The 19,677-nt window shown below is 47.3% G+C and overlaps 1 protein-coding gene across 1 annotated transcript in view; it reads right to left on the bottom strand.

The window, feature by feature from the left end:
- The window catches only part of SLC9A9 (solute carrier family 9 member A9), a 560,068-nt gene that overhangs the window by 249,408 nt on the left and 290,983 nt on the right, over positions 1-19,677 (bottom strand). Inside the window, exon 9 of the mRNA XM_056114177.1 lies at positions 10,918-11,006. Coding sequence (XP_055970152.1) covers positions 10,918-11,006 — 89 coding nt within the window. The remainder of the gene's footprint in view (positions 1-10,917; positions 11,007-19,677) is intronic.

Below are 19,677 nucleotides of genomic sequence, written 5' to 3' on the forward strand. Positions count from 1 at the left end.
ATCCAGGAGTGACCCCCGAGAACAGAGCCAGGAGTAAGCCCTGAGCACAGGGGGGTGTGATCCCCAAAGGAAACAAAATAAGGGGCTGGAGTGATAGCACAGAGGGCAGAGCGTCTGCCTTGCACTTGGCTGACCTGGTTTGATTCCCAGCATCTCATATGGTCCCCCGAGCACCGCCAGGAGTGATTTCTGGGTGCAGAGCCAGGAGGAACCCCTGAGCATTGTTGGGTGTGACCCAAAAAGCACTGACCTCCTGTTGTTCATCGATTGCTCGAGCGGGCCCAGTAACATCTCCATTGTGAGACATGTTGTTACCGTTTTTAGCTTATCGACTACGTTATGGGTAGCTTGCCAAGCTTTTCTGTGCTGTAGCTTGCTAGGCTCTCCAAGAGGGATGGAGGAATCAAACTCGGGTCGGCCACGTGCAAGACGAAGGCCCTTCCCGCTGTGCTATCTCTCAGGTCTCATTAGTACTTGGATGGGAGACCCAAAAATCAAACAAAACAAAACAAGAAGACACTCATAAGTCTTCCCTCTGTCCTGGACACAGAGGCACTTTGTTGCCCTTCTGGTCAGTGCTCAGTGTCTCAGTCGACTTGCTTCTGGAAAGCAGAATCTAAATGGAAAGAGCAGAATGTGGGCTCAGAGGCTGGTTACTAAGAGATGCCAGGGTCTTCTTCTATCTCAGCGCCTTGGGGGGCTCCACCTGCAGCCATCAACTTCCCAGAGCAGATCCTTCCCTCAGGCCCAGACTTCAGAATTGAGCCCTGGTCATCATTTATCTGCAAACTCCTGAAGGATCCTCAATCCTTTCCAGAACTCCTAGACTCAGATCCCTGAACATCTGGACGAAACCTTAAAAACGAGTTGTTTTCAGCTGCTAAATGTGGAAATAATTTGTTACGTGGACTGTATTTGGTAACTATTAAATGACTGGAATAGTCGCTAAGATATAACCTGTAAGAAATGACCCATTTTTAACTGAGTACAATTGTGCTTAGTCCAAGTCCTGAACTGGAGAATGGACTCTCACTTTCGTCCACTTCTCCTCAGTCATCAAACTCCCTTTAGCTTTAGTCTCCTCCAGAAAAATCACAGGCTTCCAAGTTTATAGTGCCATTTGACTCTGAACTTTGTGGATCTTAAAAATTAAAATCTTCCTCTGGCGGACCAGAGTAATAACACAGCATTAGGGTGATTTCTTTGCATGCATCAGACCCAGTTCCCTGGTACCCCAGATGGTTCCGGAGCCCTGTCAGAAGTGATTCCTGATCAAACAGCCAGGAGTAAGCCCTGAGTACCGTGAGGTGTGGCCCTCAAACCCAAACAAACAAAAACATCCTGGGCTGAAAGGATGCATTACGACAAACTGACCCAGACGCGAGCGTGAGAACCTGACTGAGCTCTAGTGAAGTTTATGGTACAACTGTTGGCTTAACAGAAACAAAATCGCAGGACCCATTTTCAAGGGAAAGCATACTCTGTCTCGCTCCTCTTTGTACCTGGAGCAGAGGGGGGTCCCCACTGCCTCAGCGTCCCTTGGTCCTCGTTGGCCCCATGATAAGCTGGCTGGCTGTGGAGTGAGGCTTCTTAACGAGGGCCTCACAGAAAAGAACTCTCTCCGGGCACCGAGAAAGTGCAGGATGTTCTGGAAATGCTGTGGGAGCGCCACTCTCATTAGCATTTAAAAGAGAACACTTATTAGCTGCACTACTAAATGTCTTTTATACAATATAATGAGTTTCATTGAAAAGAATCACCAGCTTAGCTAAGGAGAAATTTAAACACTTTGCCATCATTTATAAATTCAACCCTCCTATGATGGTATTTTTAAAGATACTTTGAAGGGAAGAAGAAAAGTGGGAGAAATCTTAACAAAAGAAATGTAATTAGAGTTTTCCAAAAAAAAAAAAAAGGCGATTTTCTGCTTTATGAAGATATCTTTGATCTAACTTCTCAAAGCCAGGGAGGTATTGTCGCCCATCTCACACTCTCCATGGTGCCTGGGAGCAGGTAACGGGGATGGAACGGGCTGCTTTTGTGAAGAGTGACTGAGAAAGACTGCAGAAAGCCATAATCACAAGCCACTGTAATGCAAATCAATAAGGCATAAGGCACAGACACTGCAGGAAACTCGCGCAAGTAATGGAATTAATTGTACTTAATCTTTCTTTCTCTATCTCAGACTTGCCCTACACGTTTGCTGGAAGCATCCAACTCACTTGATTTAAATTAATGCATCCTCCCAGAATGAAATAAAGCCATTCATTAGCATGTATGGCTTCTTCTATTGTTTCCTCTTGGACTGCTAAGAATCCTCATTCATTCCTTCATTCCTTCACTTAGTCATTCAGCAAGAATTTCGTGTACTCCCAAGTTCAAGGCAAAAACCCAATGGCAACTTTTCATACAGCCCACATCATCCTAAGAGGTGAGCTAGGTCAAAAATATGGAAGGATTTCCATGTTTCATGTGTAAGTGGTTTATCAAAAGGAAGCGTGGTGAGCCAGGACACGGGCTCACAGATGGATGTCATTTTCTCTAAGAAAATGCAATCTCTGGAGACACAAAGAAGAGATTATGGCGTCTAGTTAAAAGCCTCCACGCAATTACCCTTGTAGGACACAGTTCTTAAAGGAGCACAGGCCGACCTACAAGGTTGAGCCTGACCTCGCTCCACCCTGGCCTCCAAGTCTTCTCTTCCCCTCCCTCTGCTGCCCTCAGCCTGGACCGGCTTCCCTGAGAGACAGCAGGCTGGACCTGAGGGATGGCGCTGCCCCCTTTGTTTCTGGGACATGTCAAGCTCTTTTCCAGTTTTATGCTCTTGAATTCTCTTTGCTCTCCACCACTGCAGGGCATCTACCTGATAATCTCCTAACCTTTACCCCCAGCTCCGCAAGGCCGCCTGCCGCACTCCCCTTCCCAGTCATACTTGCGTCCAGAACACAACCCCGACATCTGCTTCTCAGGGCACATTGTGGGCAATACTGGCCACATGGAGTTGCTGTACGTGTGTGTGCATGTGCGCGCGTGTGTATGTGTGTGCGTGTATGTGTGCACATGTTTGTGTGTATGTGCAGGTGTGTCTGTGTGTGCATGTGTGTGTATGTGCATGTGTCTGTATGCAGGTGTGTGTGTGAGTGTGTGTGTGCATTTGTATGTGTGCGTGTGTGTATGTGCATGTGTGTGCGTGTGTATATGCATTTGTATGTGTGTGTGTGTGTATGCACGTGTGTGCATATGTGTATGTGTGTATGTGTGTGTGAATGTGTGTCTGTGCATGTGTGTATATATGTGCCTGTGTGTATGTCTATGTGCATGTCTGTATGTGCACACACATGTGTGTGAGTGGGTGTGTGCTTCCTCTGTCATATGAGGAGCTCTTGAGGGCAAGAACAATGTTTTATTTGCTCCTGTTACTTGGCTTTCAGCCTGGTGCCTGCCAAGCAATCACAGAGACCACACGGAGGTGATGCTTGAGTCAAAGAGCCACATCCCAACCTCAGTGGTCCCAATACTTCGACTCTCCAACCCAAGAATGCAGACACATTTAGAAGAGATGCGGAAGCACACAATTTCCCCAGGAGAGGGGACTCCGGCCTCCGTGTACAACTCCTCACTGTGTATGTACCCAGACTTGGATGCCACACGCTTGGGTTTGATAAGACAGTCTGCTGGAATGGTGCATTCAATGGCTTGTCTTCAAGATTAATGGCCGATGCTGGCTCCTTTTCTCATTAGTGTGTTTGTAGCCTGCAAGCAAGTGGTTCCTTCCCAAGCCTAGTCTGCGGAAATGAAGCTAATGTGTTCTCTTGGGCTCTTGGTCAAATTGCCAAAAATTAGGTTTAGAGCATAATCAACGAAACTCAGAGATCAATCATCCAATTCACAGACAAGAAAGCTGAAGCTGTTCGATTAACCCAAGGCCCTATTTGATCCAAGCCATAAGATTGGGGCAAAACCCAAGGTTCTGGACTCCTCACCAAGGGTCCCTGCACATCTTCTGACCTCTTACACATGCATATTCAACTTGGTTCCCGTTATCTTCTTTTCTCCCTCCCCCCCAATGTTTAATCTGAATGTACGGTGCTGCTTTTCCAGTCAATGGTGATAAACTCTCAAAATACTACCGGTGCAAGCAGTGGAGGGTGGCTAGAATAAAATAAACATCTGGAAAAGAATGAGCCATAATGAAGATGTCATTGTTTGCCCATAAATTCTAGACAGAGAATCTGGATTCTCAAAAACATATGCAGGAAGGCATTTCTGTCCTTCCCAGAGTGTCTATTAGTAAAAATATTAAAGGCACTAAAATTTGTTGATTCTCAAAGATGATAGAAATACAGGAAAAATGACTAAATGAATCAGTTGAAAGTAAAGATAGCGATTCATGAATTCATTCATTCATCTGCCCACAATTAAATGTTTACTGAATAAATGATGAAAAGTCTTATAATTTTAGCTCCCAGTTACTAATCACATAAAATAGTTACAAGGTAAAAAAAAAATTCCAAGTTTATAATTTGCCGCTGCCACTACATAAATCGTGGAAAATCCTCTAATACACAGTATTCTCCTTTCTAGATCATTCCCGCCAATGTCCGAAAGCCCCATTCTTTCTCCCAGCTTAGAAATAAAAAAGATTTCCCTTGACCTCTTTATTTCTCACTCCAGCGCTCATGCCATCTTTGCTCTTCCTCACAGCAAGACACCTTTGAAAGTCTCATCTATACATACACAGTGGTTTCCAGTTGCTTCCCTGACACTCTCCCTTGAATTCACCACAACCAGATGTTGCCCTGCCTTTCCACAAGCCACCAGTGTAGTTCTTCTATGTCTCACCCGTGATGGTCTTTCTTCCTTGGAGGTGTCATTTGCTGTGCTTCTTGGTCATTTGGCTTCCAGAACACCATAGTTTCTTGACTTTTGTCTCCCTGTAGACACTTCTCATCTTTCTTGGTTGGTTCCGACCTTTCCCTGTTGGCCTGCCTCAAGGTTTGGCCTGAGAACCTCTCCCCCACTACCTCAGGGCTCTCATCCCATTTCACATGTTTAGTATCATCCCTAGCTAACAACTTCTAAAATCCTAACTCGGGCCAAGACCACCCTTCTAAACTCTAGAATCCTCTTCTGTCCAATGAGCAACTTAACCAGATTCTAGCTCACCTTTATTGACACACAGCCCCCAATCTAATAAATCAACACTTGCAACTTTGTGGTCTTCCTCAGCTTACCTGGTGCCTCTCTTCTTTTACCATTTAAACCACCTTCTGCCCTGTCTGGAAGTAAAAACTCACATGTGTGCTCTGTGTCACCCCTCTCTCACTGCACTGACACCACTGACACACCCTTCCCCTATTTCAGTCATCAGTGGGAACATCCGTATTGAATGTTTCAAGCGTCTAGACAGTTTTTCCCCAAGTGCCTCCATCTTTCCTTCTCTTCCTTTTTCATGATTCGTTTTCCCCTCTCAGCAGTCCCTGGGTGCCTCACCTAAGGTGGCAGCTTTGTTCCCATATACATTCTCTAGGTTCCTTTTCTGGGTTGTAACCCGGACTTACTACAAGTACTTTTGATGCTTTTAGCACTGTCCACTGTCCTCCCGTTGTTCCTCAATCTGCTCGAGCGGGCACCAGTAACGTCTGCATTGTGAGACTTGTCACTTTTTTTTTGGCATATCAGATACATCATGGGTAGCTTGCCAGGCTTTGCCATGTGGGAGGAATACTCTCAGTAGCTTGCCGGGCTCTCTGAGTGGGGCAGAAGAATCGAATTCAGGTCGGCCACATGCAACGTCCTACCCGCTATGCCATCGCTCCGGCCTTTGATGCTTTATTTGTTTTAATTGCTCTAAGTCCCTTCTACTAGAACTTTTATTTTAATTTATTCTTATAGCCGACAGTGGCCTGCACAGCTGTGATTCCTAAAAACTCTTCTCTGAATGAGTGAATAGAGATTTGTGATTCTAAGAAAGACTACCCGGAAAAGGCCAGGACAAAGAAAATGTCACCAGTACCCCATACGTGGTGATGCATAAGAAATAGGAATCATTTTGATTAAAATCATTTGCCCATGGATATCTTTTGGGATTAGTTTTGGGGTGGGAACTGAGGGTAGGGAAGGAGAATTTTTTGTTCACAGAGATGGAACAAAAGCACAAGGTTTTACAAGCTCAGCCTCAGGCAAGACAAAGATAGCTGATGGAAACAGACTGGAGTCTGGCCTGCCTTGGGTGGAGGGCCCGGGGAGGGGGTGGGGAGGCAGGTGGGGTGTGTGTGGGGTACCAGATCCACAGGCAACAAGCATTCAGCCTCCCAAGCTGCTCTGAGCTGTGCTTCACCTGGAGTCTCCTAGCAGGGAGCCTATTTCCAGGACCAGAGGCAGGGCTGGGCTCTGTACGTGCGGAAGCAAACAGGCGCTTGAGTCCAGGACCAGGGCTGGGTGGGTGTGCCAGGGTCTTGGGAGTAGAGTGCCCAGCTGTTTGCCAAGTTTCTCCTGAGATGGGCTCGGCAGCGGAGTCACCACGGGGCTGAGTGCATGGGCGATAACCTGGCCTCTTATGGGTGGGAGGCAGAAAGCAAACCAGGCCCATCTCCGTGCTTATCAGCGGCTACAAACTATATTCTAAAGCAGAAAAGCTACTGGTCTGATTCTTGAAGTTCTAAAGGCAATATGGGTCTCAGAGTCTTTGCACCTGATTCCCAGTATACAGTATAGTAGCCGGTAGAGGCACATGCTAGGATTCAAGCGTCCATAAGTAACTGTCAACTTTGCCTGTTCCAATCCAGCACTGGTTTCTAAGGACTCCTGCCCACCCCGCCCCGCCCCAGATTTCCAGATCTCACAGACCACCTTCCTTGGCTTCTGGTAAGTAGTTGGGGGGGGGAGCAGAGCAGGTGGCAGTTGATGTTCCTTTCCAGGTGACAGTGAGAAGAAGATGGGGGATGTGGTTGGGGGAGGAAGCACGTGCTCGGTGCCTGCGTCATACCCATGGCTCCAAACCTACCCCATTTCTGAGCAGAGCCAGCAGCTTGGTGACACCTGGCCCCTCTGCGTCTGCTCTGCAGAAGCTGCTTCCCTACCCGGGGCACAGAGCTGGGGATCGAACACGGGCTCCTGCACGCAAAGCATGCACTTCCTTAAGCCAGCTCCCCGGCCCCCACGGAGTGTGGATGCTCCTCGCTACACGGCAGCAGGCAGAGCCAAAGTCTGTGATCTGTGAAGGTGACTGAAGAGCTGGATGGCATGTGCCCACACTGGCAGGTGTGCTCTGTAAATATGTACACACACTCGGCATGCACAGCCTGTGAGGAGTGCCGCAGTAGAGAGTTGACGGATGTCAACTGAGAGAGAAGATGTGAAGAGGGGCTGGAGAGACAGTGTCGTGGGGAAGGGTCTTGCCTAGGATTGGCTGACTTGGGTTCCATCTCTGGCATCGCATCTCAGAACACCACCAGGAGTGAGCCCAGAACATAACAGTGTGACCCTCCTCCCCCAAAGGAAACGCTTTCCGGCGAACTTATTGGTTTACTTACTTTTATTATTTTATTTTATTTTCCTTTTGGGGTCATACCTAGCAATTCACAGGGGTTCCTCCTGGCTCATGCACTCAGGAATCACTTCTGGCGGTGCTCAGGGGACCATATGGGATGCTGGGAATCGAACCTGGGTTGTCCATGTGCGAGGCAAATGCCCTTCCTGCTGCGCTATCACTCCAGCCCCTGATTTACTTATTTTTAAAAAGAAAGCAAAGAAATGAAGAGAGGTAGGACTGAAGAGATAGTCCCCTGGGGTCAGGCCACCCTGCATGCCATCCCAGCATTACACAGTTTCCTGAGCCCTTCTAGGAGGGGTCCCTGAGCACAGACCATGGCTGGGTGCGGCTCCCCCAACTCCCAAACAGCCTCTCCACCAGGAACACGCCCCCAGGAAGGAAGGCAGGGTGGGAACAAAGACAAAATGTCTAGGTTGCCTGGGTGGGGACACGGGAGATTGTGAAGCCACATCCGTTAGAGGACAGTTAGGGGTCCGCGGGGGCACTTGTCAAGCTACGGGAGGGAGAACAGAGGCTGTTGCGGGCCTGGGTTTGGGTTCTGTCTTCCCTAGGAGCAGGGCTGCCGTCTTCCTGGGAGGTGAGTTATCTTTGAAGTTCTGCCAAGCCCTGGAGATGCAAGACTTGAAAGTGCAAGTCCCTAAGCAGAGCCGGACTCCCAGAATGCCAATGTTTCCAAGCAGCCAAGGTCAAGGAAAAGGGCCCTAGATGTTTCTTCTGCACCCCAGAGAAGACCACCAGGCCCCCGAATTCAAAGAGTCCTTGAAGAGTGTGTAATGTTTCCTAGGCATTTGGGGTCTGAGTTCTTTGCTCATTGCTCTAAACAGGGGTTCCTGCAATTTCTACAAATGGCTCTTGTGTTTCCTTTGTCGAGCACATGGGGAGGGGACCACACAGAATCCCTGAAGGGTTGGCAGACAGGGACAGACCCAGCTGAGCCTGGACAGAGGAAGGAAGAGATGGCGGAGTGTGTGTGTGTGTGTGTGTGTGTGTGTGTGTGTGTGTTGCTAGGATGGTTTTCAGGGTCTCACATATGCAAGGCAGATGCTCTAGCACTGGGACACATCCTCAGCCCTGTTCAGGGGAATCTTCCAAGCCTCCAGCTGACGAACTCAGTGGCCGGCTCTACTTTACTAGTTCGGCTTTTTCTACTGGAACTCCCCTGAGATTGTGTTGGTCTCCCCAGTGAGACTGGCTCCGCCTCCATCTTCCTTGGGGGGGACCCTGTAGCCATCTGACTCCATCACGCTGTGCCCCAAAACCCTGACAGCTTCTCTCACCAGGCAACCTTCTAGTATCCTGGCCTTGGGTTCAGGCTCGTGACTTTCAGTGTCTGGGAGGAAATTTTAGAAAATTAGCTTAGGTTTGAAATGGGCTTGACTGGTGGGGTTACCATTCTGCCAAGAGAAGGTGGCAGACACACAACTCTCTAGCCAACCCCTCAGAGAGGTTGACACAGAGGAACCAGAGTGGCAGAGACCAGTGGGAACCATGCAGCCCAACACAGCTCAGAGGAACAGAACCAGGCAGAAACGTGAGTTCAGTGACTGTTGCTGGCTGGACACCATGGGTTTTGCATGCCTCTTTCATCTACAGCACACACTCACTGATACAAGTGACTTCTGGTCCCTACCCCTTTGTCTCCCAGAGCAGGATTCTGATGAACCTATTGGAACTTTATCGAAGTCACTGTAATGACTTCCTATTTGCCCCTCCCCCACCATTTATATGTTGAAGTCTTCATCTTTAGTACCCCTGGATGTGACTGTACTTGAAAATCGAGTCATTGAAAACAAGAGTGGTTGAATGAAAATGTGAGGAGTGGGTGAGGAGTGAAGAGGTTCCAGACGGGCAGGACCACATCCCTTCCCTGAAGGAGGCCCAGATGCCTAGTAATAAACAAAAGAGAACCTGTGGGGTAGCCAGACCCAGATCTAACATGCCCAGTGTCCAGTGCCAGGGAGAAAGGGAGAGATGGACACGCACACCAGTGGGTGAGAAGTCAAAGGCCAGGAGGAGGTCAGCCACAAGCCAAGAAGATAAGTACTGTCAGAGAGGCCCAGGGCTGAGAGAGAAGACTGGCTTCTCCCTCCAGCGACCAGTGAGAACCAACTTTGGGTCACCAGATGCCCAGTGTGTAGCCTCTGAGACTGGCATGATCCATTCCGCAGAGGACGCTGACCGTGACAGATCTCTCTGAGCAGCTCAGGCATCAGCCCCACTCACTCAGCCAGCCCGTTCCTGACAGCACAGGGTCTGACCCAGCTCTGGGGGAGCCCTTCCTGTCACCTTTCTTTCCCGCCTGATCACATATCTTTGCCCAGTTAGCATCTACCTTAGTGTGCCAGGCAGGAGCTCACTGTCACTGTCACTGTCATCCCGTTAATCATCAATTACTCTAGCGGGCGCCAGTAGTGTCTCAATTTGTCCCAGCCCTGAGATTTTAGCATCATAAACTTTATTCTCTCTCTCTCTCTCTCTCTCTCTCTCTCTCTCTCTCTGGATGTGGCACGCCAGCTGGGTGTCCTTGGCATAATTGTGATGCGCTTGGTGGGGAATGAGCAGAGGTTGGTGTCCTCAAAGAGCCCCACCAGGTAGGACTCGCACACCTCCAGCAGGAACTCATCTTCCAGAAACTCAGAAACTTTCTACCCCCTTCCCATTCCCAGCTTTGCAAGAATGAGCCCTGGGCCTGGGCAGAGATACTGATGGGGCCACTGGACTGTTCCTTCCCCGTCTTTATCCTCAGCTCCAGTCAGGTTCAATAACGAGCCTATGCAGAGCTGGGAAGGAGCCCGTATCTCCTTCATGCCCTGGTATCCAGCACAGCACTGGCTCGGGAGTGTGTGATGCCAACGTTGGTGGCAGGAATCTCAGCATACCCTGGAACCCTCCAGGCCCAGCAGCTGCCTACTGGGCAGATGGGTGACAACTGGCAGTTGAGTTTCCTTGGGAGTGAAAGCACCCAATTAAGGCCCAAGCTTGGCTTCCTTTCTCTTCCTCATTTCCTTCCCTCTCAGTAACTACCCAATCTCACAGGCTTTATAATGCTTTTAGATGTAAGTGGCTGCGAATTATTACCCACTGTGGCCCTTTCATCTTGCAGACTGACAGTCTACGTTCCACATTTCTCAGGAGGGAGAGTCTATTATGACCATATTTTTGCTTACCAAGAGAATTGTTAATGGTTATCCTAGAGGAAGAAAAAAAATCTATAAATATCCAGCCCATAATGAAGCCTCGAGCTTACTTTCTTCCTTCACTAATGAAATTCTTCCCGCGAGCACCACCGGAATAGCTTCTCCACTGTCGCACCGGGTGGAGAGACCAGCCGCGCGGTAGGGTGGGGGGTGTTATGCTTTTACCTGTTTAGTCCTCATTTTGGAATCCAGCGAGAGATTGTTGTAGGTGTAATGAGCCTGCGTGACTCCACAGAAGAGAACAGCGACTATACCTAAAATGCAAACACAGACCAGTCAAAACCAATTTCCTTTCCTGTCAAAGGCACAGAGCAGAGCTCAGCCTGTTGGCAAGTGGCCATGGGAATGACGGATGTCCACCTAGATCCTTGCCTCGATGCTGGGTGTGGCCTCTCTGTAGACCTTTACTACAGGCCTTTGGGATCAGGCAATGAGTGGGTCCTCTGAGGACACCACTGATTTTCTTGAACTTATGACCTTGGCAATACAGGAGCAATATCTGGGCTTCAATTTGGGCCTTCTCTGGCCATTGGAATGAGCTGGCTGAACTGATACTAAATGTGGGTCTTTTCTGCACATGCTGCTTTCACTGCAACCTTGAAGAGCTTGCATGACACCTGCCTCCCCTCATTTAGTAGGCAAAGCCATGAGAATCTACAAGAGCTTGGTTGTTCATGCTTGGGCCCCTCTAGTCAAGCGAGAAAGAGGCCCTTGTTGGTTCCTGTGCCCCCTGATGGGTGGGTCTGTGGGATCATCCTTTTCCTGCTGATTAATCTGTTGAATCTTGGAAAGACACACACTCTCCGAGGGAAGCTGGCTCTTAGTGCTTGCTGGCTATATAAACACACACACACACACTCACACACACACACACACACACACTGGGCTCTGTAATTATCTGTGTCATTGGCCCTGGGCTCTGTAATTCCCTGTGTCATTGGCCCTGGGCTCTGTAATTCTCTGTGTCATTGGACCTGGGCTCTGTGATTCTCTGAGTCATTGGTCCTGGGCTCTGTAATTCTCTGCATTATTGACCCTGGGTTCTGTGATTCTCTGTGTCATTGGCCCTGGGCTCTGTGATCCTCTGAATCATTGGCCTTGGGTTCTGTGATTCTCTGTGTCATTGACCCTGGGTTCTTTAATTCTCTGCATTATTGACCCTGAGCTCTGTAATTCTGTGTGTCATTGGCCCTGGGCTCTGTAATTCTCTGTGTCATTGGCCATGGGCTCTCTGATTCTCTGTGTCATTGGCAATTCTGTGTCTTTGGTCCTGGGCTCTGTGATTCTCTATGTTATTAGCCCCGGGCTGAGTTAGGGATGAGGGTGGGACCTGCTTTCTCCTTCAAAGGAAAGATTTTTGATTAATTGTGGGAAATTAAGCATCAAGGAGATGCTGGGAAAAACATAAGATGTAAGTATTCCTCCACTCAGACCAGGGGGATTAAGTTGAATTTTAAGCAGCAGAATCTTCCCAATGAAAAACACTCATAAATTAAAGGCTGATGATTCTTAAGAGTATAGAGATATGTGGACTGAATGCTGACATTCTAAATGAATCTGCAATAAAGAATTTTAAAAAACCAAGCATATTTTTAATATGGAGAGTATATGTTTCTATTTATATACTGGTTCTTGAGTGGGGTGACTTTGGGTAAAACACTGCTGACGTACTTATGTAAAATGCAAGAAAATCAGGACTTTATATGACTTATTTCTGTTTAATCATATGCTTCAAAATTTTAGGTGAAAATTAAATAGTATATTTTGTTAAGAAGTATGAGTGCAGTAGGCATTTCTATTGATTTTGGGGGAATTCTTTATCCTTTCTTCAGGCATTCTAGGGAAACAACACTTACAAAATATTATATTTCACTCTTTACAGACCTTCTCTGATGAAATAACCAATCCTAGGGAAAATCTTAGGTTTCTGGAGCACTTTATGGTTGAGAATTATTGTATGCACTCTGCTCTGATTCCCTACTTATTCTGTTGGGAGATTTTCTGGGTTAGGTTTCTCTATTGTATCCTTCTCATACCGATTGTCAGATAATTTGGACTTAACCACATTTTTATGTACAAGAGAGTATGGGGGTATGGAGGGTGTTGGACAGAAGGTGGTGAGTAGGGAGTGTGGGCAGAAGACTTAGGTGTGCAAAAATCATTCTCAGGACAAACCCTGAGCAGGGCAGAAAAAGCGATCAGATGGCTTGAGGCCTACTGTGGATGAAGGACCTAATTTGGTTGCTGTCTTATATGGATTTATTGTATCCTGGCAGATTTATTCCCACAATTTCTCAACCCCTCCCACCAACTATTCTTTTCAATAACGTCACCCCTACTTTTCCTGAAGCTTGGGCCAGACCGAGACGTCCCCCCCTTTGGTCTCCCTCCATGGACACTAGCCATTTGGGTGACCTGCCTTTGGAGATGCACCCTGGAAACGACCACACCCAAATGCCTCCACCCCTAATGCCCATTTCTGGGCCACTCTCATTGCCCTGACTGGGTTACAGCGACAGGTTCCTGCTTCCCCCTGCCTGCCTCCGGTCTCCACACCACCAATGGTGATTCTTCTAGAACAGTCAAGATTTCTGCACACTGCTTCCCAGGGATCCCCATGCCTAGCAGATTCTGCAGGATCTGGTCCCTTCTCCCCTCCCTATGGCCTGACCCCATCCCTTGTCATGCCCACACTTTATTATCCACTGTTCTTTATTTTTTTTCTTTTTGGGTCACACCCGGCATTGCACAGGGGTTACTCCTGGCTCATTCACTCAGGAATTACCCCTGGTGGTGCTCGGGGGACCATATGGGGTTCTGGGAATCAAACCCGGGTTGGTCCCGTGCAAGGCAACGCCCTACCCTCTGTGCTATGGCTCCAGCCCTAGCTGCAGAAGGAGTCTTGTACCCTGGTTCACACCTTTTGAAAGACACTTCCCCAGGTGTCCCTGCGGTTCCTCCTTATTTCTAAGGGGGTTCTATTCCTAGCACTTCTCAGTCCTGTTGTCAAAAGGATTCCTCTTATTATCTCCCACCCAGCTATCTTGTTCTGTTCGATTCCTTACACCACCTCACTGTTTATCCAGTTAGGACTTTCTTCTCCCCCACCCCGTTGAGTCCCAGTGAGACCCGCTGCTCTCTAACCCTAGAGCAAGGCCAAGTACACAGGAGGTGCCCACCAAGTGTTTGTTGAATCAGTGACTGAACCTCCCCATCTTCATGTAAGGAACCAAAGTTATTGACTTAAGATCACCTTGAAAAATGGTAGGACTGAGATGGACAGTGCCAGACTTCCTGAGCTTTTCTGTCGAGGACAGACCATCCATAAATATTCGAAGGAAATCTTGCACTATGCAAGAAATATCATTTCTGATGCCCCCAGGCCATAGTCGGTGATGTGATGAAGCTGACATTGCAGAGCTGGCTGGACCTCTCATTGGGGATCATTCCCTCTCCTATCCCCCCTGATTTCCAGTTCCTGGCCTCTATCAGCGCCCTGTCAGACAATATTTCTGCCACTGATTTGTGAGTTTTGTGTAAGGCTCCATCACGTGAGCAAAAAACAGTGAAGAGTATGCCTGTAAGACCAGAGCTTGCAGAAATAAAAAGAAAGCAGCCAGGCTGACCTGACCTTGATGTATCAGCAGACAGGACTATATTCTATAACTCAGAGTATAATAAGACTCACACACGTTACTGTAATCAGGATGACTTCTACAAGCCCAAACACACTTTGAAATGTCTTCTCCAAATGTGTTCACTCTCCACGCATTTTCAGCCCCCCACTCTGACTCAGAGTGGACACACTTCTCCCTTGCAGAGCAAGCTTTGAGTTGCTGCATTCTGATCCATGGGGCTTGCTGTTCCTTCACACACAAACTCCACGTGTCAGGGAAGAAAAGGCAGTGACCAGCTCAAGTGTTCTTGGCTTTCATCAGCAAGCTAGGGTCTCATCTGTGCCCCACCTGTGATGCTGGGTCAGACACCTTCACTCAGCACCTGCCTTTGCTGGAGTCTGTGGGGTACCCAGCGGGAAAGGCCAGCGGGAGCAAGACCTTGCACCTTCTGGTTTCCGGTTGTTTGGTCAGCTGCTCTGAGCCTCTTTTCCTGTTTCCTGTTTTGTTATTTCCTGCACATCCAGCCTGAGCCTCTTCTCAGAGAAAGCTGTTCCTGTCGGCAGCAAGCACCCTTAGTGATCTGAATCTCTTTGGGAATTCCTAGATTCCCTTCTCCTTGCTGCCCCCGTCCCAGGGGCACCTCCTTCCTGTGACAATCCCCCTGGCTGCTCCACATCCTTCGGCTTTCATCTCTCCATCCATTCCCCCAATTTCCTGCGTTAAATTTCAGTCATCAGCTGACAGAATCCCACCGAGTGCTCTCTGGGTCTTCACTTCCCAAAATGTCGATGGGTCTCAGACTCCTGAAGGTTTGTCAAGCTAATCCTCTCCTCCTCTATAAGAGTCAATGCCTGTGGCCACAGAGAAGCCGTCAAAGTCCCAGAGGACTGAACTCAAGCTCACGCCAATGCTACTCACCACCGGCATCAGTGTTCTTTTAAAAAGTGGCATGGAGTAAAGCTAGAGAGAAGTGCAGATGGTAAAGAGCCTGCCTTGCAGTCTGTTTGGATCCTGGGTGCTTTGAATACCTACATGAGTGCTGCCAGGAGTGATACCTGAGCAGAATCAGGAGTAAGCCCTAAGCACAGTTGAGGAGGAGGGAAGAAAAACAAACAAAAAGTGGTCCGTATTAGGAGTTTGGCTCTCTAATTGTGACCTTGGGGAGGATTAGGTTAGGGCCAGAGCTAGTAGTGAGAAAGAGCCTGGATTTGGACATGGGTCTTCTGGTTCCTAACCCGCCCGTTCCTAAAATAGTACAATAGCTTGTTTCTGTTGTAGCTTTAGTAGCTCTAGTCTTATTTGAAAATTAGAAATATGAAGTACCTAGTATGTTAACTTCTGCTGACAGAATCTCCCTTCATTTTCTATTCTAACAAGAATACAATTGAATTATTCTGTTCCCACCTCTACTGGAAAAGCAGGCGCTGGTAAGTACAATCACTTATGTTGCATACGTAAAACCTCGGAGTCCAGTTGTATATCTGGAGTGGAGTGACAATGATAAATGGAATCTCATCCATTCCTCTGAGACATAGCTAGATAGGGTGAACTCAAAGATATCTTGGGGGCCTAAGTCAAGAAGAAACTCTGAAAGAAACTGAGAAATGGACAGGGAAGGGAAGATTTTCAGATGTGTGTGCATGCACAAGTCTGCCTTCTGGGGGGGGCATAGTGGGGTTTCAAAGGGGTGTGTGAGCCCTAGGACTGGCTGCCGGAAATCATCAAACAAGAACAAGAACCAACAAAAAGAAAAAAAACCCCAAAAAACCAACAGCTAAAATCAAATTAATTAACAGAAAGGAATAGAACTAGCAAGAAGAGAACCATAACTCTTTGGGAAAAAATAGTAATTCGGCTGACACATAATTTTTTTTTCAGAAAGATCAGTGTTCAGAGGACAATTAATTTTTTGATGGACAGAATATCACTGGTCCTAGAATCTTGGAATACGACCGTGGGTTCCTCTTGGAGAGCAGTAGTAGGGCTAACTAGTGCCATGTGAAAAGATGTGGGCACATCCAAGGCTCACTGTGCATTTGGCTACAGTCTAAGCCAAAAAGGGCTCCGCTGGGTCTGGGGACCTATCTAGTCAGAGGTCACATAACTGACCACTTGTGCATTTAAGCTCATTGCCTGACCCATTCCTGACCCATTGTTCTCCTCTCAGAGAAGTAGAGAAGAGGGCATGCTTTGTGTTCTTTATGTGGAGATCTATAAGAAAACCCAATGAAGATGGAAGAAAATCGAAGAGTTTTTGATAATTTTTTAACTAGAACCCGGGGGTATTCTCAAATCTATAAGTGCCCTTTGGGCTAAAAGAACATGCAAGTGGGCACACATGTTCAACCTTCTTTGTCGTATCACAAGTGGTGAGAAACCTTGCCAAGTTCTGCTCTCAATGACCTCCAAGAACTGTCCAACCTTAAGCAAGGGTGACAAGTAGTTTTCTTTCTTTTTTTTTCCTTTTGGATCACACCTGGTGATATACAGGGGTTACTCCTGGCTCTGCACTCAGGAATTACTCCTGGCGGTGCTCAGGGGAGCATATGGGATGCTGGTGATCGAACCCAGGTCTGCCACATGCAAGGCAAATTCCCTAACCGCTGTGTTATCGCTTCAGCTCCAACAAGTAGTTTTTATAGGTGCTCAAAGTCTGCATCCTGGATGTAACGAATTCTAGAGGACCCTGCCACTTCACATTGATTTGCTCTCAGCCACACCTCCTGGTCTCCCTGCCTTGACCCCAACCTTGTCCAGGAGTGGCTCTCTGTCCTTTTTCTTTGCATTGTTGTCACCCCAGAACAGAGCCCAGAGGACATCCTTCACCTGCCCAGATGCAGGTTTGTCAAACCCACAGATTCTTACACCAAGAAATATTTATCGACTTTGAAAAGGAACACAGGAGAAATTGGTTTTTGATCCAGCCGTACAAATAGATATTTATCTGGATTTATTAGTGTGGGTCCATTTTCTTCAAATATTTAAATTTCTTTTATTCTGAACTATCGTCATGGAGTCTCTGCCACTGATAACATTATTCAGTAGTTCTTTTCTCATTAAAAGCTGATGAAGCCTTCAGATACGGAAGCTGAAAAATAACCGTCTGTCACATGGAGCATGATTTTCTTTGACATTAAATGCAGACTTGAGGGGTTCCTAAGATGGCAGAATATTGCATTTTGGACAGGAAATATTGATTATATCATCAAACACAGAAAGAGAGAGAGTTAGAAGGGAAAAAATGCATCTTACTCTCAGTCTATACTCTGAGGGGTTTTAAGATTGCTGGGTTATTTTTCCATGCCACACTTTTATTTATTTTTGATCTAGTAAAAAAGGACATTTCTGACAGGTTTCCTACCACCATGGCTGAAAGTGAACCTGAAATAAAGAAGTCAAAGTTTTTTTTTTAAAAAAAAAAACCTGAAAAACTCCTTCAGGGAATCTGAAAAACTCCAAGTTTCCAGAGAGTACAATGGTGATCTAGTTCACCATTGCTGGTAATGACACAACTAAGAAATGAAGAATGAGTTAGGGGAACACGAGAAAGCCAAGCTTGAAAACAGCGCAAGACCTGTGCTCCTCTCTCTGGTTTGTCCCAGAACTGAGTGCAGGGATCCACGTTTACCACATGCATGTTTACATGCTACTACATGTCTAGAATGCAGGGCTTATACATTTCCACTTAAAAAAAGATGGTCAGGCTGGAGTGATAGTACAGCGGGGAGGTCGTTTGCCTTGCACGCCGCAGACCTGGGTTCAATCCCCAGCATCCCATAAGGTCCCCCAAGCATCTCCAGGAGTAATTCCTGAGTGCAGAGCCAGGAGTCACCTCTGCACATCGCTGGGTGTGACCCCAAAAGAAAAAAAAAGATGGTCTCCACAATATAGTAGTGAGTGAGGATGGCAGTTGGATGGGGGGTGAGGCACAAACAAATGTCCCTTCTCCCTCAGCTGCCGAGCAGTGCCATTTCCACAGGATCGTGCATCTGGCTTCTCTTTGGCCTTTTCACCTCCTGGGAGACAGTCTTCACAGTATCCCTGAATCTCTACTCTGCAATGTCACCCCTGTACCTTTCCGGGTGGAGTGTCCACACCGGCAGAGAATCCAGAAGTCTTCCTAATGAACTCCCTTCCAGCTGCCAACGTTCATTCACACATGCTCCCCATTTTGAGGAAATGACCGGTTGGCTCCAGGCATCAGAGGGACCTGGGGCTTGTCCTCCACCGCTGTGGTACTTATTTAGTCCACCCACCTACCCATACCTTCCTAGAAGCCAGCGCAGAATATAGGTTACAGAGAAAGAAAAGAAGTTTCCATTTTCTCTATGCCTCCTGGCACCATGAGGAGAGATTAAATAATGTCGAAAAACACTTCCAGTGATGAAAGAAGGGTAAATTTGTCCACCACTGCAGGTACACGTGCTAAATGGAATGCTGAATTGATGAGCTCTGGGTTCACGCGAGTGCAGGTGTGAGCTAATGAGTTATTATGTGAGGAGATGCTCTTTACACCTGTGTTTATTGAGGTGACATCGCGACGTGTTTGCCCAGGGCTCAGGGTGTTGGTTAACTAATCCCCTCGAGAATTAGAAGTACCTGTTACTATGGCTTGAATACCTCATAGTGTGAGACTCCAGGTTTTATTTTGGGCTTGGAAAAATACTCAGTGCACCTCATTGGTGGGTGAATTGTTGACTAATTAAGTCGATTCCCATGGTACTGTCAATATGAAAGCGGGTGTCGTCTTGAGTTGAGATGCCAGCTAATGAATGGCATGTACTTTCGAGCAGAAACTCACCAGATTTGTCTTGAGAAACAATTCAAACAAAGTCCTCTCCTGGTGATTTGTTTTATTTACTGAGATCTCAAAATATATTTCCCATCCAGCCATGCAATGCATCAGTGGTGAGCCAAATGGGACACATTCACCTCTGAGCTAAAAGCTTTCTTAAGAGTCTCAGGCATGTTTTTGCCAAGCAGGGAGAGGATGGGGCTGAGGACTGCAGATGAGAAATAATAAGCCAACTCACTCAGATCAAGAAAAATATCAGCCTGGCCTGTAATAATCCTTTCATCTGAAAAATCTTTCCTCCTTGTATATTGTGGAAAAGACTCTCCCAAGTTCCTCTTTGAATATTTATTCTAGTAAAATCTTTCAAGGGCTGGAGGGAAAGGACAGAGGGTCAGGCACTTGCCTTGCACATGATCTGTTCCAGTTCGATTCCTGGCCCGACATATGGTCCCCTGAGCACTGTCAGGAATGACCCCAAAGCATAGAACCAGGAATAAGTCTTGAGCACAGCTG

Source organism: Sorex fumeus, unplaced genomic scaffold, assembly GCF_029834395.1.
Source record: "Sorex fumeus unplaced genomic scaffold, SorFum_2.1 ptg000024l, whole genome shotgun sequence".
NCBI lineage: Eukaryota > Metazoa > Chordata > Mammalia > Eulipotyphla > Soricidae > Sorex > Sorex fumeus.